The 23,457-nt window shown below is 44.1% G+C and overlaps 1 protein-coding gene across 1 annotated transcript in view; it reads right to left on the bottom strand.

Moving 5' to 3' along the window:
* The window catches only part of LOC111144176 (prickle planar cell polarity protein 2), an 85,168-nt gene that overhangs the window by 47,940 nt on the left and 13,771 nt on the right, over positions 1-23,457 (bottom strand). Inside the window, exons 2-3 of the mRNA XM_022498360.1 lie at positions 4,653-4,766; positions 1,439-1,576 (exon numbers count right to left, since the gene is read on the bottom strand). Of these exons, the coding sequence (XP_022354068.1) occupies positions 1,439-1,576; positions 4,653-4,766 (252 nt within the window). The remainder of the gene's footprint in view (positions 1-1,438; positions 1,577-4,652; positions 4,767-23,457) is intronic.

A 23,457-nucleotide genomic window follows, 5' to 3' on the forward strand; every position in this document is an offset into this window, starting at 1 on the left:
GAGCAGCAAAGCCAAGAGCAGGGCCAGAGTGAAGGCTGAGAGGAGGGGCAGGGAGAACCCAGGCAGGCTGCCTGTCCACCTTTCTTTAAAACCCTCCGCCCCTGGGCCCTGAGTGCTCTGCAGGAGAGTAGCAGGAAAAACCACCCCCAGACCCAGCTCAGTGAGGCCCTGGGGAGGATGCAAGGGGGAATGCATGCATTTCCCTAAAGAACCCTCAAACCCAGGATGACCCTTTACCACCTCTTTAAGTGGCCCCGGGTGGATGCCATGGTCCAGGCAAATTTCATTTTCTAAAGGGCTCGTTATTTATTTATTTATTTCCTTTTAATGAACATATAATGTATTATTTAACCCAGGGGTACAGGTCTGTGAATCGCCAGGTTTACACACTTCTTAGCACTCACGGTAGCACATACCCTCCCCAAAGTCCATAACCCCACCACCCTATCCCTACCCCCCACCCCCCAGCAACCCTCAGTTTGTTTCCTGAGATTAAGAATCTCTTACGGTTTGTCTCCCTCCCCGGTCTCATCTTGTTTCATGTTTTCCCTCCCTAGCCCCCACGAGCCCCCCGCCCTGCCTCTCAAATTTAAAGGACTCATTTTAGGCTATAAATCCATCATGTCTTTCCTGTGCTTAAATCCCTCAGACGGCTTCCCATCGCCTTCCAGTGGCGAGCACAACTGGCCCTCCACGCACTTTGCTTTCACGGCCTCCCTCCGTCCCTCCACTCTCTCTTCTGCGCCGCAACGGCCCATGTGTTGGTCCGGGAACACAACAGAAAAGCTTCCGCCTCCGAGCCTTTGAGCGGCCTGGTCCCTCCGCCCTCTGAGATCTGCAGGACCCACTCCCTCCGTCCCTGAAGCCTTTGCTCAGAGGCCACCTTCTTCTTTTTTTTAAGATTTCATTTATTTATTTATTTGAGAGTGAACGCAAGCAAGAGGCAGCACGAGGTGGGGAGGGGCAGAGAGAGAGGGAGAAGCAGACTCCCCGCTGAGCAGGGACACCCCCCTGCCTCCCCCTGATGGATTCCATCTCAGGACTCTGAGATCATGACCTGAGCTGAAGGCAGACGCTTAAGCCACTGAGCCCCCCAGGCACCCCCAGAGACCCCACCATCGAAGTGCAGCCTTGCCTGGCCACTTTCCTGAAAATCGCAAGCTCCCCACATCCCCCAGGGTTTGCAGCCTCCTTCTCTGCTGTATTTTTTCCGCTTTATTTTACTGTTTGACTTCTTCCCCTAGAACGGACCTCCTTACGAGGACAATCAAAATCTTTCAACAGCTTTCACATCTTTTGTTCACCGCTGTACCGCCCAGAGTGAGAACCGGGTCCTGCCCCCCCGGTAGGCGCTGCAGGGCACAGCTGTTGAAGGAACCGCCCGTGCGTGACGTGACACCGGCGCGATCCCGCCCCGCACCCCGGACTCCACGCTCACCTGTTCACAGATGGCCCCTGTCATCGTGACGGGGAAGGGCCTGACATTCCCGCGGCCCAAGTTTTCGCGTTTCCTCTGGTTGCTGAAGAGCTTCAGCTCCCTCTTCTCTTCCTCATCCAGCGAGTTGCAATATCGAACCTGGACAGACACAGAGAGAGGGTCACGGGGGACGTCGTCCCCTGCCCCGTGGGATTTCTGCAGCCCGCGCCCCAGACTTCTCATGACATGTGCTCCCACTCGCCTTTACAGCGCCAGCCTGCACTGGCCCACCAGCGGGCTCGGGGCTGGAGAACGTTGAGTTCCTACTGAAGACGAAAGAGCTGACCAAAGGTGCCCAAGTCCGGAGCCCGAGTCATGAGCAGGCTCAAGGCTCAAGGCTCTGAAACTGTCCCGCAGCCTTGCTACCCTGCCCTCCTGCCCCACGAAGGTCCCCATCATGTCGGGAAGCTCTGAAGCTAGTCAAGATGTGGGACTTTTTCCTACTTTAAAAAAGGATGTGGAACTTCAGACAGATTGTGGGGTCCTGATACATTCACCTCCCTGCATCCATGTGAGTGACCCCTGACACCAAAGGACGGCTCCAGGCCAGTGAGCTGGAACAGCGGTCAGAGGGCTCCCAGCTGCTTCTCCCACCTCGTTTTGGGAAAATGGGGAACCAAAGGCTTGAAGCAAAGGAGTTGGTCCAGAGGTACGTGTCCTGCTTCATAGAAGTCCCTGTGTGTTTATCTGTGCGCAGGAGGGGAAAGGGCTGCCCACTGGTCTGTGGCTGATCCGTCTACTTGCGCGAGATATTTGCCCTCTTGTTAAACATGAAAACTCCCAGCATTAAGGGAGGGGCACTACGGACACTCAAATCCAAGATTTCCCGGTCTTCCCCCTGATTAACACATACCATGGGAATTCTGCCATAGTCTTGAACCATTAATACCGTTTTTAAAATGGTCTCACTTTTTAAAACTTGAACACATTTACTTAAAAAGAAAGTATATTGTGACTATACATTAAAAATCAGTATCACCTGTAAGAACCAGAAGGTGACCCTAAAATGAGACAATGTGAGAATGAACTCATGTTGTTAGATTCTAGCAACTTCCGCTCAGGGGAGATCCTGAAACGGAGATTCTTCTTTTTTTTTTTTTAAAGATTTTATTTTATTTAATTATTTGACAGAGAGAGATCACAAGTAGGCAGGGAGGCAGGCAGAGAGAGAGAGGAGGAAGCAGGCTCCCTGCTGAGCAGAGAGCCCCGATGTGGGGCTTGATCCCAGGACCCTGAGATCATGACCTGAGCTGAAGGCAGAGGCTTAACCCACTGAGCCACCCAGGCGCCCCCTGAAATGGAGATTCTTAAGGCAGTTACCTAAAAGTGGAGACTGGTATGAGTTAGAGAGATAGGAGGAAACTGGGTAGCCCAAATCTCACCTCCCTGCCCCTGGGGCGGATCCTACCGTTCCATCCAGAGGAATGAAGCACAATTTAAAAGGGAGTGATTCTCTTATTACGCGGCTCACTTTCACTAACTGCCATGTCTACGCACCACCCCAAGTCCTGTGTCTGCCACCCTTTGGGAAACACAGACCTCATCCCACTTCCTGTCCTTCTCTGGAGTAACAGCGGAAAGGTTAGGTGAAAAGCTCAGATGGCTTGTGATGTGACGGGCGTTGGCAAGTCTGTAGACCAGGACTACTGCTTCCTAACTGGGAAACCGAGGCAGCTAGATCCGTCTCAACTGCTTCCTCTGGGCAAAGAGCAAATGATCAGATACTGACTTTAGAATCATCACTCTTTGTCCTCAAAAGGGCCAGGTCAATGGGCGAAATCTGCCCACTGGGTCACATGGAAGGAATCCTCTCCAGCAGGAAGAAGGAGTTTGAATGGTCTCTTTTCATAAACCCACGGTTAACTGGAAATGGTTAAAAGCAGAGCACAGATCCCCTTGCTCCAGCAAGCAAACAAGTGTTAAAAGGAAGTCGTCCTGTGGATGTCCCCGCGAGCACGGAGCACCACTGTGACCGGACTAGCTCAGAACATAGGATTACACCACTGACGTTTTATGGATGTGCTCTTAAAGAAAGGCACTCCCCTCCTGCTTGTAAAAACCCGCATTTTCACTTCCAAATTAGTTAACTGGGCATCCGGTTACAGGGCTTGCTCTCGGTTTTAAAGGGGAAAACATTGTTTGTATTTGTTTTATGAAGTTGGAAATAGGTGACAGGAAATTGTGGTTCTCTTTCTAGGGACTTGCTTTAGTTTTTAAGCTTTTGCTTCACTGACTCAAATTTATTTTTGAGGCTGCCGAATTATCCCTTTTGATCCAAATACGGGCAAATAAAGACTAAAATAGCACCTACTCAATTTCCCCGGAGATCAGGCTTGTGGGTGGGAGTAGTCGGTAGAAAGCTGGGGTCTAGTTCCCTGGAGGAGTTATTTCTCCTTTCAATTTAAAATCATTTAAAATGCAATCAGCTAAGTGAACAATTCCATTCTAGGGGATGACTGTTTTAAAAAACCAGATATTTCAAAAATTCATTTCCAGTGTCCAAACCTAAGCCCTTCAAGCAGGATGATCTTTTCAAAAATGTATGCATGGATTTTCCCTTTATGAGCAATTCGACTTCAAAGATAAGAAACGCCTCATTACAGTGTCTTCTATCGGGGTTCAGGAAAAAAGGACAGCCTGCAAGCCAGCCTTCCAGGTGTACAAATGGTGAGCGAGCAAAGCCGGCCTTTCAACGACAAAAACGCAGATGTTCAGAGCCGCAAAGCTGGATATGTGACTTCTACCACAGCATAACGTGGAAGACTTGCCCACTTACTTAACATGAAACGATGTTGAGAATGCCAGGGAATCATGTTTTTGCAAGGCTTGACCTTGGACTGGCCCGGGGAATCGCAATCAGCTGAGGGACTTGGGCAACCAGCACATTCTTCTTCAACTAGGAAAACCTAGGCTTGAGCTTTTAACTTTTAGGGATGCCCCGAACGGCTAGTTGTGCCAGGCTCGGAGATGAATCCAGTCCATAAATGAGATCTGCTTTCTGGAAAGTGTCGGGCCGTGTCTTTTGGCTCTCATTAAGGAAGCTAAAACCTAAAATGGGCCGGTGTTTTTCTTCGGAGACCTCACTGATCACAGCATTCTGATTATGGAGAAGGTGAACAATTCACAGGACCTTCTAAGACAAGTCCTGCTAAGGCCCCCGGGGGCTCCTCCTTACCTCATTGTCATGCGGCGGCAGCTGGTGTAGTAGCTGCTTGATTCGAAGCTTTTCTCCGGGGCTGTTGACGTATGGAACCTTCTCTTCTGGGAGACAGCTGTAGTACTGATGAACCTGTAGGATGCAAGCACATGGGTCACTGCCCGTCCCCACTTCCCCCCAGGGAAGAGGATTCCAGCAGCAGGACACATTCGACTTCCCGTCGTTTCCACCCTCCTGCAACTTAACAGCATCTGCCTTTCTCACTGCAAGCAGACAAATTCATCCTTGAAGAAAGAGTGGAGCCAATCACCCATATCTTGGGGCTTTCCCCTGTCTTGCTAGGGAAAAATAAAGCTAGTACACTTTCCTAGAAAAAGAGAATTCGGCAGATAGGCGGCGAGGGGGGGGGCGCCCAGAGGGTAGAGTTTTGTCGGCAGGCTCCCCACCCTGAGAGAGACAGAGAGAGAGAGACAGAGACAGAGAATGAGAGAGAGAGCAACTTTACCATTTTCTCTGTGAGTCTCCGGCATGCGCCGTGCCTCCCTAGCCAAAGGGATGTGTCAGTGCCTGCCTCACACTGAAGTCAGAGCCAGGCTCTGGCACTCGCTGAGCGGCTGGGTCCCTTGGCCTCCACCTACACTAAAAGCCCTCTAGGTTTTGAGTGCTCTGTAAGGACAGGTAGCAGTTTCCAACTGTCTGAAAAGAGAGTCACTACATCTGGGATACTGAGTACGTAATTACAAATGGTCATTGACGGGTATTTCTGCACATCCCAGAATGCTCCTGTTTACGGCTGTTAGGACATATTCTTGTCCTTTCTGGGGCTTATTCAGCTCTAACAAAGACTTGGGAAGTCATCTAATTTTGCCTAAGAGAAGAAAACAGACATTCTGTTCTCCAGCTGTATGCAAAACTTGGGTCAGGAAAAACTGGCCAAAACAGAAGGTATGCTATTATACAGGAGGGGCAACAACAACAACAACCAAAAAAAAAAAAAAAAAAAAAAAAAAAAAAATCCCACAAGCTCAGATGACATCATGGAAAATTCTTTCCAACTATCTCTTAGCATCATGACCAGCTCTTGCGAAACAAGGCATTCATTCAACAAGACACAGAAGACAGAAGACTTGAGGCTCTAAATTCATTCTATTTGTTCCACTCCGCAAACTTGGTCTAATTCCCTTGAGTTGAGGGAGCCCCGGACATGAATACATGTTTGGGGAATGCTGGGGCAAAGAGCTATGAAAGCTCTGTCTACTTTTATCTCCAGAAAGGAGATCATAACTCTTAAAAGGTGGGAGGAGGGAAAGGCTTGGCAGCGACAAGGCCTTCAGGAAGATGCGGAAGCCATCTTTATTTTCGTAACACACGACTGTAACCATTCACCATCATGAGCATATTCCTGTCTCAAGCAAAGCCCGAAGGCAACCGTAAACAGACTGCTCATAGACTAGCTGGCTTTCTCAAGACAGGGCCAGGGCCATGCAACCCCTCCCTAGAGGCATCTGGTGGGGAACCGCATCCTGGGATGGGAAGGAAGGGCTCCAGGTTTTGAAAGCAGCCCACAGGTTACCAGCACTCTCTCTGAGAAGAAATGAAAGCCCAGATCATGAGTTAGTTTGGGAGGAGGAGCTGGCCGTGGGCCCATCAGAGACCAGCACCCCACTTTGTGCTCAGAGTGATCTATGCATCACACGCCACAGCCAGTAAGTGCAGGCAGAAAGCTGAGCCCTGTGTCTTGAGGAATGGGTCTCACACCCCAAGCTGAGAGACTGCTGGTAGCAAAGCCTTGCTGCAATGTCCCTTTGTCATTCTCACGCTAGTGACAGAACCTTAGGGACGGATGCTACTAAGAAAGGAAAATCACTGGAGTTGCTTGACAGGAGAGTCCAATCTGAGTGCAATGGACCCTCTCCCGACTCACCCTTCGGGACTCACACACCCCTCTTTGCCGCCCAGAGCATGGGCATCCCTGAGAGCCCCTGTGACCTGGCACCTTGAGCCCAGTCTTTGCTGACACCGGCCAAGGCTGAGCCTGGTTGGAACCTTTCTTGCCTCTTGGGCAGCTGTTTGTGAAACCCCATTCACAGCTCTGTCACTTCCCATCGCTGTGTTCCTGAGTGAATTCTAGAACCTCTCAGAATCCTCATCACAGGACTGCAATTCAACAAGAGTGAGGGCGAAGAACTTGGCCCTCCATAACAATAAGCAATATGAACACATAGTGGGGAGTCCATTATCTGGCCCGCAGGCTCCCAAGGGAACGATCCAGATTTTCCTGGCCTCTCTTCCATTTCGAGAGGCAGAGCCACACTACCAGCTTGCAGAGTGAGACCAAACCTGGAGGCCCCCAACTACCTTAATCTAAGAAAGAAGGTGGCAAGGAGGGAAAATGTTATTTAAGATAGTTTGATTTCAGAGGGGAAAAAAAAGGCAGATTCTTACATAGGTGTGGTGTTCTCTCAAGAAGCCCAACAGAACTGTAGGTTCTTAAGAGGAAATGGGACCAGCTACTGAAAAGTGACCGGTAAGGGATTCTCATCTCTCTATGTTCAGTGTCCTCTTATCTCTGCCTTAGTCTTCTTCTCCTGCAGATTTGTCCCTTAGCTTCTCAAAGTTTAAAGACTCCCACAGCACCTATCTTACACAACCTCCCTTTGCATCCATCCTTGACTGACTCACTTGGCTCTATTTTATAAGTCGCCAGAGAAGGACCCTGCTTACCCCAACTGGGGCAAGGTCCACACCTGCAGACTGGATTGGAGAAGTTCCATCCTGTTTTGAGACTGGAGATAAAGGCGTCCCAACATGTCAGGGCAGGGCAAAGCAGAGTCGGCTGTGACTGGAGACCTCGTTGGGACCGGGAGCTCAGTAAATACGCTGGCACCCTGAGGTCCGTCTTAAAGACTTGGAATTCTTACGTCAACAGAGGCAGTGACTACTCTTTAAGAACACAGCTCTATCTTTCCTGACTGGGTATCTTGTGTTGCCTTTTATAATTCAAGCCAATGGATCAATGCAGCAGAAAATATGTTCTTCTACCAGCATTCGGTAATTCCATGTATACAGAATGTACTAAAAATAGTTCCTCAGGAGGCAGTCAACAGTTTGGTGGACGACTTAAAAACTTACCAAGTGAAATGCACCATTATGAAACCAAATCAGCTCATATTAAGTAACAACCTCCCCCAATCATCCTCACATCACGTGGTAGGTGATCTGGCCTGCTCTGAGGATGGGGAATGAGTTGGTTCTTCACCACTTCTCTTAGGTCTTCCACCCCATGGCTTCTGTGCCTCCTCCTGGTGTTCCAGAGCTTGGGAAGTCCAAGCTCTTCCTTAAGCAAAGGGATGGGAAGGATGGAGAAACTCCCCTCTCAAATTCCCAGTCTGGCTCTGGCAAGACAGAACTGCTGCATGTAGTTTCCTCTGGCATCCTCCAAAAGAAAACTACTGCGTAGCCCAAAACAAACCCACAGCAAACCATCGGTAAAGGGAAAATATTTAGTGTACTTTCTGGCACTACGGAAATTAAATTTGGCACCACCCCTGACAACCCTGCAGATTGCTCATTTTTTGTCCAACCATGTTTCTCTCGCTAATTTTCACAAGCAAATAATCAAATTCAATAGGATTTTGTCAATGGTGACCATTAACGAGCACTATCTGCCATGGTGATCATTTTTTCCTCCTGTGTGTACTGAGTATCACTCTCCAAAAGCAGGACTTTGGAATGGGCTAGAAACTCCATTCCATTTATTCATCACTCAGGTAGAGGTGCCCTGTGCTACCTGCACCTTGGGTTGAGCTGTAGGAGGTATGCTTCCTGCAAACAAAAGCATTTTGCACACAATCCACTGGCTCAGGAAAATGAGATAGCTGAAGGCCTTTATTTACAATGTCACTCCCCACAGCGAGGTTTGGCAAGAACTTCAGTCTGTGTCAGATGGATTGCAAGAGCTTTAGTCAGTGTGCAAATAAATCTACAAAGCGAGGCCTCACCCAGTTTGAAAGACTGGGTTTGTTAGAAGGAACTGCACATTTGACAGCATATCTGCCTGGGCAGAGATGGAAGGGAGGGAGTCAAATGACTCCCTGTTGGAGAGCAAGGTGTGCTAATTAAAAAAAAAAAAAAAAAAAAGTGCAAAGTGCTTCATTAGAGCAGTGGTTCTCAAATTTTAGCTTGCATCAGGACCACGTGGATGGCTTCTTAAAACACATTTCTAATTCCACAGGACTGGGGTGGGGTCCAATGGTTCGCATTTACGCTGCCTTTTCCTGTAATGCCTCCACTGGGGGTCCAGGGAGCACGTTCTGAGATCTGTAGAGCCGTGGGACTGTTTTCCCTCAACAGCCAACCCCGTGAGGTTGCCCGGTAGATGATGGTGATCCTGTGTTCTCCAGGAGATCCAGGAGGCCCAGGGGAGGGGAGGGGACTTGTTGACTCTCACTTAATTTGGCAGGTGTCTCCTGCCACACCTACAGACATGCTTAAGAAGGGGGAGTCCACCAGCTCCAGCAAGGATAAGAAATTCTAAGGGCAAAATGCTTCTCTTATTGGGTGGGACATTTTCCATATCAAAAGCATCCTGTGTTCTTAAGAGTGGGAACCCAATAGAGAAGTCAGATTTCCCTGGTTGGTCTCAGATTCAGCTGTCCTTCACCCTCTCAATGAAGGAAGGGATCAGTGAACGTATTTATTTACGGAATGGCTCTTAGGGCAGACGTGTTTTTATAGACAGTATCTCGTGAACCCATCCCATGCCCTGGAGGCTGCTACATTGTACTCATTAGACTGAGCATCGCATAACTAAAAAGGGGGAAAACATTTTTTCGACTTGGTTTCCTTATCCTTTCCTGTTTTTTTTGGATTCTTGGCCTTCTTTATCAAGAAAAAAAGAGGGGCACCTGGGTGGCTCAGAGGGTTAAGCCTCTGCCTTGGCTCAGGTCATGGTCTCAGGGTCCTGGGATCAAGCCCCACATCAGGCTCTCTGCTCAGCGGGGAGCCTGCTTCCCCCTCGCTCTCTGCCTACCTCTCTGCCTACTTGTGATCTCTGTCTGTCAAATAAATAAATAAAATCTTTTAAAAAAAAAAAAAGAAGAGAAAAAAAGAGACTGGCAGATGGATGGGAAAGAACTGAAACACCGGATATAGCAGATTCCCAATATGTATGACTGACCACATACATGATGGACATGTTTTCCTTTGGTGTTCTCCAGAAAATAACCAACATATGGTCCAAAATGAACTGGCAAAAGGTGAAAAATGAGGTACTCCAAATGAAAGGTCTTTCTGCAACTCCATGGAATGATGGTACAAGAGAGTTGTGGCAGACATTGCCTATCCACATCCCTTTTCCTTAATAAGAATGCCAAAATCTTACTTAAAGCATCAATATATACCCAGCTTAGAATAATATTTTTACAGCTCCCTAGTAGCTATGAGTGGCCATGCAATTAAATTCTGGCCAATGACATGTAGCATGTGACTCCTGGGAAAATTCTTTTAAAGGAGGCTGAGCAGTTAGCAAAAACTCCCCTCCCCCATTCTCCCTTCTTACTGTTTCCTGTCTGGAATGTAAAAACAATGGCTGGAGCTCCAGCAGCCATCCTGTACCATAACTTACTTTATTGTACCATGGAACACCAAACCAGCTCTGGATTGCCTATCTCCAAACCTCTCTTACCAATGAGAGAAAGAAATGATTTCTTTATTCACAGTCAAAGGTACTAGGAACTGAATCCCATTCCTAAATGATATAGCAATGGTTCTCAAATGTTAGCAAACTGTAGAATCATTTGAGGTCTTCATTAAACATTATCCCCATTTCCATTCTTCTGGGTCTGGGGCGGGGGGGAAGCCCAGAATTCTATATTCTTAATCAACACCTCATACCACACCAGGAGAAACACTGATTTAAGAGGAAGGCAAACATGACTCCACAAGGTGAAGGTAAAAACTCCTCACGTATAATCTCTGATGTGGGCTGACGCATTTGAAAGGCTTTATAAAAGCTCATCTTAACCCAGAGACCAACTGGAAGATGAGACCTTTATTTCACACTCTCCCACTCCTGCAGTTTGAGAAGCTTGGAACCTTGGTTAATCTACCTCAATTCAGGAAGGCAATATCTAGAATAAGCCCAAGGTCTCAGAAGGCAGATGCTATGGAGAAGGGAAAGATGCTGCCTGAATTTGTGGCACGTGGTGGTTTTTATGAAAAGCACACACTAGTTCTGAAATGGAGACCTGGAGAACAATCGGGAAGCATTACAGCTATAAGCAAGTGGTGATGGGCTGCTTTTAAGGGCCCGCTTGTTCACTGTGCCCCCACTTGCCAGAATTTCATTACCCAAGCAAGAGGAGAAAAGTGGTGTTAAGTGGCATCTAAGAGGTAAAATTATACCAGGTTTGGCTCCTTTCCTTTTCTCCTGGAGACCCACATTATAATTTTAATTGGTTTACTCAGGAAGTAATGTAGGAAATAACAGTCCGATACCTAATGCTTAAACACTGACTCCACCATGCTTTGACTCCCATAGGGTTAGGATAAAAAATCAGAAGTAAAAGCTCATACAGGGTATTTTCAAAGAAGAGTATTTCAAAGGCTTTTTTTTTTCTTTCTTTTTCGCTTGCACCCAATGTCTGATTCAACATTAAACCACGTCAGACGTAGGTTCAAAACATACCCAGAACCCAGTCACCCTCCCCAACCCTGTAGGACCATCTAGCCACAACTAAGTGCTCAGGGGAATTACGGACACGGTTGCTTCTGGACCCTGGCTTTCACCTTTATTCCATGCAGGGGATTCTCTATCCAACAGCAAGGACTACCCTATCTGAATATTAACCAGGTCATGACACCGCTCTTCTCGAAACCTTTCATGGTTCCCATTGCCCTCTGATTCAAAACCAAAGTCTTCCACTATACGATCAAGGTCATGCCTCCTCCTGGCCGATCATGTCACTTACTATATTCCTGTGGCTCAGTTCTGCTCCCAACATCCTCCTTGCCATTCCTCCTGCCTCAGGGCCTCTGCATTAGCCATTCTCTTTGCCATGCACATTTTTTTCCCCAGATGTTTATGGGACACCCATTCTCACTTCCTCTACTCTTTGCTCAAACGTCACCTCCTCAGAGATGTCTTCCTCCCCAGAGAGGACGACCTTAATAAATCAGCACCTTCACCCCTTACTCTTAAGGTGTGTGTGTGTCTGTGCAAACATGCGTGCTGTTGGCATCGAGTGGGCTGAGGGCAGGGATGTCGCCAAATGTCCCACCATGCAGAAGACAGCTTCCACGGTCAAGAACAACGTGGTTGCAAATGTCAATAGCACTAAAACTGGCAAACACTTAACCGGCTTTTCATCAAAGAACTTACCACTTGCTGGTGCATGCTCTACTCATTCATTGTCTCTCTCTTCCCTCTAGAGTGTGAATACCTGGGATTTTGTTGACTGTATACACCCCAGATGAGTGTCTCATACCTAGCAGGTGCTCAACACGTGTTTGCTGAGTGAATGCATGCTGTGTCCAAATCTCACCTTTCTGCCTCGCTGGTTTATGGAAAGATTTGGACAGATACATGGAGGAAGAAGAGAATATGCAGGTGAGATTTCCAGAGGAACCAGAGTAAAACTCACAGAGCTTTCCTTTCATCCCATCGAAGCACCTGCTTTGTCACTGAAGATTCCTGGTGTGGAGGGATGAAGGAGCAGCTAGAAAGATGAATGGAATAACTGACAAGGGACAAGGGACTGCTTCTTTAAGAGGAAGGGACAAGGAGCACCTGGGTCCCCAGGGATCAAGCCTGCTCAGCAGGGAGCCTACTTCCCCCTCTCTCTCTGCCTGCCTCTCTCCCTACCTGTGATCTCTGTCTGTCAAATAAATAAATAAATAAATAAATAAAATCTTTTTTAAAAAAAAGGAGGAAGGGGCAAAACAACACCATTTGTATTTGAAGCTAGAGCATTTCTTCCAAGTTGAGTCAAATTTGTTCAAATTACAGAAAATGATCACATTATGTCCTAAGTAGCTCCTGTAATCGCAAATCGTGTGAGGTGTTCTTTCTCTATGCCTCCTAGGTCCACATACTCTCTCCTTCCCAATCTTAAAGTTTTCAAAACTTTTTAATTTAGAATATTAGAATATTAAACCTCAATGTTTAGTTAGAAAGTACTTTCCATTTAGTTTGGATTGGATGTGGATTGGAAACCTGGCATTCACTGTATCCTGTCTTGAAGAAGAGGTCCCACAAACGAAAGAACTTGGAATTTCAACACTTCCCCTTTAAACTACAATTACATAAAGTCTCCCCTAGCCCATTTTTGTCAAAACTGCTCTTTGCAGAATGTCTACACATTTGCATACATGCCCTGCTAAGAATTCCTCAACAGTTGCTTACTTTATTTGGTAACAGTTTCAATATTGCCTTTAGACAAAATATACACATACATATGTATGGAAAAAGCAGGATGGTAGTTTCCTATAGTGGTTGAGTGTTTGGACTCTGGAATCACATTGTTTGGGTCTGAATACTGGATTGAAAACTTACCATCTGTACATACTTGGGCAAGTTACTCTATATCTCTTGTAAAGTCAGTATCTTCATCTGTAAAATGGGGACAATAACATTCACCTTAAAGCATTGCCACGAGGCTCAAATGGGATAATGCCGCTAATACAGAGGCAGGCACATAGCGAAGGCTCTGTTTCCAGCTTTGAAGCAATCGAATGCATAAGTCATAAATGTCTAGGTCATGGATGGACCTGTGCCTGTCTGTTCACATGCTAAAGCCCTAACCCCAGAACTGACTGTATTTGGAGACACAGCCTTTAAAGAGAGGATTACATTTAAATGAGGTCAGAAGGGTAGGGCTGTAATCAGAAAGAAATGATGTCCTTAGAAGATGAGGAGGCACCAGGAGCGTGCACGCACAGAGAAAAAGCCCCGTGAAGACATACGCAGAGGGCAGTCATCTGCAGGCTAAGAACAGAGGTCTTACCAGAAACCAACCCTGCTGGGTCCTAGATCTTGGACTTCATGCCTACAGGACTGTGATGGAAGCAAATCTGCTGTTGACCCCACCCAGGCTATAGTGTTCTATTATGGCAGCCTGAGCACACTGGACATGGCAGTCTTCTATATGCAAGAAACCATTCAGGGCTAGTGGGGAAAGGACACGCATACAAATAAGAAATGATGCCTGGATGAAGGTTATATTTGAGTATAGTATCTAAGACAAGGATGCAAGTGGCCACAATGTGAAGTTAAAATAATGCAAGAGCCATCCGAGGCAGACCAAACACTACAAAGTTTCAAAGAACAACAGTTTAGATCCCTAAATGTGTACATCTGCCCATTTCTATGGTGGAAAACAATCCCGCTAAGGATGATTTCTAGCTACCCATGGGACGTCACTGGACGTCGGACTGGAAGAGACACAGAGCAGCGTCCATTACATGGCATTGCCACCCCATGGATGTAACAGATGAAATAAACCCAAGAGCACAGATAACAGGGAAACACGGGAAAATAATCATGAAGGGATGAGTCCTGAGTACTTATCACCTCTGTTTTTAATATAAGCTTATACAATTAAGCTATAAAATTGGCTGAATGAGCACTGGGTGTTATATGCAACTAATGAATCATTGAACATTGTATCAAAAACTAATGATGTGGGGCGCCTGCGTGGCTCAGTGGGTTAAGCCTCTGCCTTCGGCTCAGGTCATGATGTCAGGGTCCTGGGATCGAGCCCCACATTGGGATCTCTGCTCGGCAGGGAACTTGCTTCCCTTCCTCTCTCTTTCTGCCTGCTTCTCTGCCTACTTGTGATCTCCGTCTGTCAAATAAATAAATAAAATCTTAAAAAAAAAAAAACTAATGATGTGTTATATGTTGGCTATTTGAAGTTTTAAAAAGTTGCATTCTCAAAAAAAAAAAAAAAGAGAGAGAAAGTTGAATTTAACAACTGGCTTACAGAATTCCTGAAAACTGACCAACGGGATCTTCGGCCAATTCCAGCACAACACTGTCAGAAACTTCCATGGTCAGTTCTTTGGCAAACTCTCTTTAAGAAGGGAAAAACAGTAGAAGGCCTGTAAATACCTAAAGACAACTTTAAAGGGCAGGAAGACAACCATCCAGCTCTGGCTCTGTCTTTGATGGTTCTGGCAAATAGCACATTTCACCAAGTCATCTACTTTCGCTGATACATTCTTCAAAATATTTGCACGTCTCCCTCTGCGAGTCCTTTCCATGTTCCTTCCATCTGTGGGCCACAAACTTTGCCCTTTCTTTATCCATCTTTTCCTTTACTCCCTTCTTGTTTCCTTCTTAAACCCCTGGGCAAAATCCAGAGGTAAAGAACATTTAAAAATAGTCATGTATGTACTGGCATGCATCTGATTTTCTCTTCTAATGTTAAAAAGGATGTGAGTCAAACATATTGTGGGTATCCACAAAAAGAAAAACAGCAAAAACCCCACCTGAAACCTTAATAAAACTCTACTCTTTTTAAGCTAGCCTGGGAATGGCCAATGGTGTTCTAGTAGGTCACTGATTCTTACTTTAAAAAAAAAAAATGATGAAGAAAGATTCTCCATTTCTGGGAGAGCCACTCAAACCTCAACTATACTACTATTTGTCTACAGTATAGAAGAAAGAAACTGCATTTGATATTTAATGAGTCTTTTTTCTTTTAAGATTTTATTTATCTATTTGACAGACAGAGATCAGGCAGAGAGGCAGGCAGAGAGAGCAAGGGGGGAAGCAGGCTCCCAGCTGAGCAGAGAGCCCGATGTGGGGCTCGATCCCAGGACCTTGAGATCATGGCCTGAGCCAAAAGCAGAGGCTTAACCCACTGAGCCACCCAGGCACCCCTAATGTTTGAGCCTCGACTATGACAGATGCTAAGTCTGCAACTGCAACCAAGTTATCTAAATTGTCTGGGCTTCTGTGTCTTCATTTCTAAGAGTGGGGTAATTGTACTCATCTCTCAGGGGTGTGAGGATTAAAGATGATGACAGAATGAAAATACACTGTTAACTGTAAGGCCGTATATAATTTTCAGATGAGTATTATTACTGAAAATAAAAACAGTGGAGATAAGAATTGCATTACAATTCTAATTGCATTAGAATTGGGCAGCTAGTAATAACAACCTAAGTATAGTGGTCTAGGGCCAATATGGCATTTTCTAAAAACCATCAAACATTTGGGTTCCATCTCTTTGTACCACCATCCTAACTGTGGCATCTATTCTCCAAATCACAAAATGGCTGCTGGAGCTCCAGCTATCATATTCACATTCCAGGCAAGAAGATGGGGAAGGTCAAGGGGAAAATTACCTATCTCGCAGTTGGATCAATAAAATTTAAAGAGATTTCCTAGAAGTAACTATTCAACTTCTATTTATAACTTTTGCCTAGACCTAGCTCCAAGAGCAGCTAGGAAATAACACCTCTAGTTAAACAACTGCTGTTTAGAATAAGTAAGTAAGAAAGTTAGTAAGAAAGGAGGAGCCTTATATTGGATAGACCTGTAACAATTGTGTCCCAATAAATATATCAGTTTTGGGTTACCTCTTCCCTAGGTGGACTCCTTAGGAGTTTCCTGTATGGCATTTTTCCTGTGTGTTACTGTTTCTGATTCTATACTTCACATAATTAATCCATTTTCCTCCTCTATTATAAGTACAGACTTACAAGGTCATGTAAAATCATTCTGAAGAAAATTTAGAAAACAGCAATTGGAGAAATCCTAGAACAAATTCAACTTTTTACTACCCAAAGTGATGTATAAGGACACAAGCTATAATTCTAGTAAGAATTCTTCCTTAAATAGGGGATTGGTGATCACGGGATATTATCAGAAATCCATGTTTATTGTTGGAAACCCCAAGTTGGTTGGGGTGCCTGGGTGGTTCACTCAGTTAAGCATCGGGCTCTTGATTTCAGCTCAGGTCATGATCTCAGGGATGAGCCCTGCGAGGCGAGGACAAGTCTCCTCCCCACTTCACACACACTGCATGTGCATGCTTTCTCTCTCTCTCAAAAAAAACAAAAACAAAAACAAAAACAAAAACAAAACAGGTTGGTGATATTTATTTGCAATTGGTTTATTTAAGGCAGTTTCATTTCTGCCCATTAAATGACAGTTGTGAACCCATGAAAAAGTATGAGAACTAAGGGGCTGCATCCATATTATTGAATAAATGTTTCTGACCACCATGGCTACCTTCAGCCTGAGTTCCACTGCCTGTTCCGTTAAGTTTCAAATGTATCATGCATACAATGGCAAGAACTGAGTCCTCCCTGCTCTGAGAGGCCAAAAGATCAGAGGAGGTAATACCCTAGTCTCTGGTTCAACATTAGATGTCACCATACAACTCTAAATGTCCTAGACTATACTATTGTGGAGAAACAGATGGGAAAGAAGGTTTGGTGAGGATGAGCTAGGTTATGCCACTGTAACAAACAACAACAAAATATCAGTGGCTTTGCACCACAGTCATTTTTTTTAAAAGATTATATTTATTTATTTATTTGACACAGAGAGAGAGATCACAAGTAGGCAGAGAGGCAGGCAGAGAGAGAGGGGGGAGTCAGGCCCCCCACTGCTGAGCAGAGAGCCCGATGTGGGGCTCAGTCCCAGGACCCTGGGATCATGACCTGAGCCAAAGGCAGAGGTTTTACCCACTGAGCCACCCAGGCGCCCTGCACCACAGTCATTTTTTAATTAAAATAAAATTTTTTAAACATTCTTATTGTGGTAAAGCCTATAAAAGATTTGCCATTTTAATTATTTTATTTTGTTTTTGTTGTTGCTGTTGTTGTTTTTAAGTAGGCTCCCTGCCTAGATATTTCATCTAAGGGCAATCATACAATATTTTTTTTTCTGGCTTATTTTGCTTAGCATAATTTTCCCAAGGTTCATTTGTGTTGTAGTGTCTATCAAAATAGCTTCTTGGGGGGACGCCTGGGTGGCTCAGTTGGTTAAGCAGCTGCCTTCGGCTCAGGTCATGATCCCAGCATCCTGGGATCGAGTCCCACATCGGGCTCCTTGCTCGGCAGGGAGCCTGCTTCTCCCTCTGCCTCTGCCTGCCATTCTGTCTGCCTGTGCTCGCTCTCTCTCCCTCTCTCTCTGACAAATAAATAAATAAAATCTTAAAAAAAAAATAGCTTCTTGGGGCACCTGGGTGGCTCAGTAGGTTAAGCCTCTGCCTTCAGCTCGGATCATGATCTCAGGGTCCTGGGATCGAGCCCCATATGGGGCTCTCAGCTCAGCGGGGAGCCTGCTTCCCCTCTCTCTCTGCCTGCCTCTCTGCCTACTTGTGATCTCTAGCTCTGTCAAACAAACAAATAAATAAAATCTTAGAAAAAAAAAAAAAAGAAGCCCTCCTTTCTTAAAAAAAAAAAAAAGAGCGGCTTCTTTCTTATGGCTGAATACTATTCCATTGCATGAATATTCCACATTTTGTTTATCTATTCAACTGTTAATAGAACTTGGGTTGTTTTCACCTTTTGACTACTGGGACTAATAGTTCAATGTGTACTTGTATGGTGAACAAATATCTGTTTGAATCTCTGCTTCCAGTTGTTTGAGTGTATCCCTAAGAGTGGTAGATACTGTTAGATCATATGTTTAATTTTTTTTTTTTTTTGAGGACTTCAAACTGTTTTCGACAGTGCTCATAGCATTTGCCATTTCCCCTGGCAGTGTACGTGGACAAGGGCTCCAAATGCTTCACATCCTCACTCACAACTGCTATTTCCCTTTTTCAAAAATGATAGCCATCCTAGTTGGTGTGAAATGGTATCTCATTGGGGTTTTGATTTGCATTTCCCTAATGAATAATGATGTTGAGCATCTTTCCACATCCTTATTGGCCATTTGTTGATCTTCTTTGGAAAAGTCTCTATTCAAGTTCTTTGGCTATTTTTTAAATGTGTGGTTTTTTTTTTTATATTGTTGTTGAGTTATAGGAGCTCTTTATATATGCTGTATATGAAAGCCTTATCCACGCTAGTTTTATTTCTCACTTACGCTGTATCTCTGTGTGAGCAGAGACCAAGGTAATTGCGGCTCTATATTAATATGTACCTCCACGATGATGACAGCAGAGAAAACAAAGTCTGGAGCTCAATTAAATGCTTTTTTTCTGAATGTGAAGCATGCAACTTCCGCATATATTTCATTGGTTAAAGCAAGTCATGTGGTCACATGTAATTTTCATGCCTGGAAGAAGCAGGAGTCAATCATTTGTGAGCAGCACTAATACCCACTATAGCAGAAGAGGAATGCAGTGGTGTGTGAACAATACACTACCTTGCGGAAAGGAAAGTACAGTCAATTCTTGTTATTCATGGTCGTTATAGTCTATAAAGTAATGGCAGTCATCAGAGGAGTAAATAGTAAACCATTGCTCCTAGGAGAAATATAGGACTAGGTTCCTGCCTTCCTCTGGTCACATTTTTGTCAGTGGATCAATATGAGACCTTGTTTTAATTACACATATACAGTTGATTCACAAACCCTGAATTCACGGTTGACAGCACTATAACACACACTGAGTGAAGATCTGTTATTACCCATTGAACACATATCCTCCATGAGACTTCTCACAGGATTCTCGCCCTAAGGAACATTAGAGAGCACTTAAGCGCTGAGCTTGAGAGGCAACTCAAACAGTGAAACCAACAAATGCAAAACATGTACAGCTAAACAGACGACAAAAAGCACGCTTCTTTATTTAATGAGAGCAGAAGCATTGCCTTGTTCACATAAATGGCAACGTGCATGTTGGATGATTCAATATTTTCACCCCTCTGCACATGTCTAGGAATAACTGCAAACATGCTCTGGGTACTGATTTGGGGGTTACAATCAAATTTTGGTAACTAGGCAAATTTGCAAATACTCTGTGAATAAGGGGGATCAACCAGATTCTAATCTGTTGGAGCAGTTTAGGAGTAAGGAAGGGGCTTATCCAGGATTCCAACTTAGGTCTGACTTTAAAGCTCACTCTCTTTTCACCCCACCACGCTGTCTTCATAAACCAGTCACAGGATTACACTCTGCCATAAGTATTTGATGAACAAATGGCCAATGCAGTCACAGTTCATTCTTCAAGCTTGAGATTCCTGCTAAAGCCTTGGGCAATGAACAGGCTAGAGTGGCTGCTTAATCATGAAAACCAGATGGACCCAATGGAACTCCAAAGAAGGTGGACATCAACGGAGTTACGCAGTAATGTGCATGCTTTGAATGTTATGTGATAAGGATCATGTGAACTGACTCGGGCTTGACAAGGTTTTTTCTTTGAGGTCTACGCAAGAGAAGATAATGTGCTGAAGTTCATCCCCAACAAAGACCATGTGGTCCTTGAAACGACTGCTCCAACTCCTGAGAGTACATTTTTAAATTTTATCAGTTTATTATTATTTTACGTACTTATTTTGTGGTAAAACACATATAATATAAAACTTAACCACTTTAACCATTTTTAAGTGGCATTAAGTACATTGTTGGGCAATCATCACCACCATCCCTTTCCAGAACTTTTTCATCTTTCTTTTTTTTTTTTTTAAGATTTTATTTATTTATTTGACAGAGAGAAATCACAAGTAGGCAGAGAGGCAGGCAGAGAGAGAGGAGGAAGCAGGCTCCCTGCTGAGCAGAAAGCCCGACGCGGGGCTCGAACCCAGGACCTGGGATCATGACCTGAGCCGAAGGCAGCGGCTTAACCCACTGAGCCACCCAGGCGCCTCCTTTTTCATCTTTCTAAACTAAAATTCCATACCTATGAAATACTAACTCCCCAATTCCTGCCCTCCCACCCCCGCACAACCATCATTCTCTTTTCTGTCTCTATGAAGTTGACTACTTGAGGGTAATTTTTATTACATGCTGGGACCAAATGTTCTTCTCCGGTAACATTTCTCTGAAATTCTGGTGAAAATCAGTGGAGGAAAAAATGAGTCAGATAATATATCTATGCTTACCTTTAAGTCTTTTTACAAGAAATTTTCCTTCTGTTTTTAATAAGACAATTAAAGGTTCCACCTGGGACACCTGTCCCAGCCATCAGTATCTATAACAAATGAGAGGATGTGGGAACTCAGCCACTCACAGAGAAGACCCATGAGATAAATAGCCACTGATAATTGGGCAAGTTATTTCTCCTGACTTTTCAGCCTCAGGGCATTAACTTAACATTTCACAGATCACAGAATTTCCATTATATAGCACCTCTTCCTCACTCAAGACAGTCTCCTTGTTATTCTAGAAGTGGCATGAGAAGAATCAAAAGTGTTAGCCAATAATTGCAAGAAAAGAGAATTCAGTATCAACTAGGTTCAGACCCAGACAGACAGTTCTAGCAAGTACTCTTCAGGATCTTGACATTCCTTATAATCTAGTGTAAAAACAATGCTCATCCATGTGTCACCACAATGTCACGCAAAAAACAGCAGATACCGTTACATGCTTGGCCAAGAACAGTGTCCAGTTCTAGTAGTATCCTGCAGTCTTGGTCTTCTGTCATAATTACAACATCTTCCCTTGTTGTCTATAGAAATCTTTACTCTTGTTTTAGTTTACTGAACTTTCCTCTAAAAACTTTTTTGGAAATCAGTAGAAAATGGATGAAAAAGAAAAGCAAAACCTTAATTTTACTCATATATATTTTAGAAACCAGAGCTATAAAAATGGGGGCCTTCTAAATCTGCTCTTATCTATGTTAAGAAAAGGGAATAAAGATGTAAAATAGACATGAAATTGATCTCAACGTTATTAGTATTGATACGATTTTGGTTTTAAATTGTTTTACTTACACTTGACCAAATATGCATGCAATCGAGGTGGCTGGAAAGCATAATGATATGCAGGCTTTTCAAGATGGGAGGGAAAAATCTGTCATGAGTAACCTAAGAAACGGTACTGAAAGGACATCACAGAAGTTCACTGTCAGAATCAGGAAGAGGATGGAAACACTGATACTTGTTTAAAATGAATGACATGTGAACACCGTGAGTTTGAAGGCAGCTCAGGGTATGTGAACAGTGGCGATGTGAATAGTGGCGAGCGATCCAGTGTGACTGGATGTTAGGAAACAGTGAGCCACCCCTACAAAAACAGGAATATATTCCACGGCTTTCCAAAAGTAAAGGAAAATGAAGGAAACTTCTATTAAAAAAAAGAAGTCAAGGGGTGCCTGGGTGGCTCAGTGGGTTAAAGCCTCTGCCTTTGGCTTGTCATGATCCTGGGGTTCTGGGATCAAGCCCTGCATCGGGCCCCCTGCTCAGCAGGAAGTCTGCTTCTCCCTCTCCCACTCCCCTGCCTGTGTTCCTGCTCTCGTTCTCTCTCTCTCTGTCAAATAAATAAATAAATAAAATCTTTAAAAAAAAAAGTCAAGAAAAGAGAAAAAAGCAGAGGGAAAAAGATGGCAAACACAAAACAACAAAAGATGGTACTAATAATTATCTAAGTTATCATAACAAATGTAAATATATTATATCTATCAATTAAAAGACAGATTATCAGTTTGGATTAAAAAGAAAAATGCATTACTCATCATATGCTGCTTACTTAAAACAAACCCATAAGAAAAGGTTGAAATAAAGGAATGAAAAAGCACAGTCTTGCAATTATTCACCAAAAGGAAGCTAGTGTGCAATGTTACTACTACACAAACCAGAATTTAAATCAATAGAACTAGTAGTGACAAAAAGGGATGTTCCAACTGATTAACTAATCCTTGGTCATTTCAAAATTATTAGTGATACGATTTGTTGATCACTTTGTAATAACCACTGGTCTACTATTTATGTTTCAGGAAAATATTATTAATGCAGCATTTGTAGGCTTTTTAAAAACTATAAAAATGATTTTTGTGTAAAATAAATCAAATGCAAAAAATACTAAAAAGGGATGCTACAAAATAATAAAAGGAAACATCTAGAAAAATATCGTGTAACCATGAATTTGCAGGCACCCAAAATAGAGCTTCAAAACACCTAAAATGAAAACAGAAATACAAGGATAAGCAAACCCATAAATACAATGAGGGATTTTAAGATGCCTCTCTCAGTCTTTGAAAGATCAAAAAGGCAAAAAATTATGAAGGCAATAGAGAATATTATATCAACAGTAATTACTGCTCACTAACTCTATCATGCTTTTTTCTTTTTTTTTTTTAAGATTATTTATTTATTTATTTGACAGGCAGAGATCATAAGTAGGCAGAGAGGCAGGCAGAGAGAGAGGGGGAAGCAGGCTACCTGCTGAGCCCGATGTGGGGCTCGATCCTAAGACCCTGAGATCATGACCTGAGCTGAAGGCAGAGGCTTAACCCACCAACCCACCGAGGCACCCTATCATGCTTTTTTTCTAATAACCTGAAAACATTACCTTCCTTATTCTTACTTTATATTGGGAAGAAAGATTTAATACCCTTATTTTCTAAATGAGAAACGGACGCTACACGGTGCTAAGAAACTTGGTCAAGATCACTTAGAGATCCTACTGTCTGACACTGAATTTCCTGAATCATAACCTTTTCTGGCCTTAAATGCCACTTTTTCTATCTATCTGTCTGATCTACAGTCCTTATATATTTTCCCTGATGTTGTAGGGGGAAAAGTGGTCAAATAGATAAATTCTGCTCCTTAAATTCTGGTTGTATGTGGCAACGTGCAAATCATACACTTTCACTCAGACTGCATTCTTAAGCATTAAACGCATGGTTTAAGTTCCAGTAATTTCTGTGGTCTCTACAGTTCTTGAGTCTGTCCACACTCTTCCCCCATTCCCTGGACT

Source organism: Enhydra lutris, unplaced genomic scaffold (assembly GCF_002288905.1).
Source record: "Enhydra lutris kenyoni isolate GAN:26980312 unplaced genomic scaffold, ASM228890v2 scaffoldscaffold10, whole genome shotgun sequence".
In the NCBI taxonomy this organism is placed as follows: Eukaryota; Metazoa; Chordata; class Mammalia; order Carnivora; family Mustelidae; genus Enhydra; species Enhydra lutris.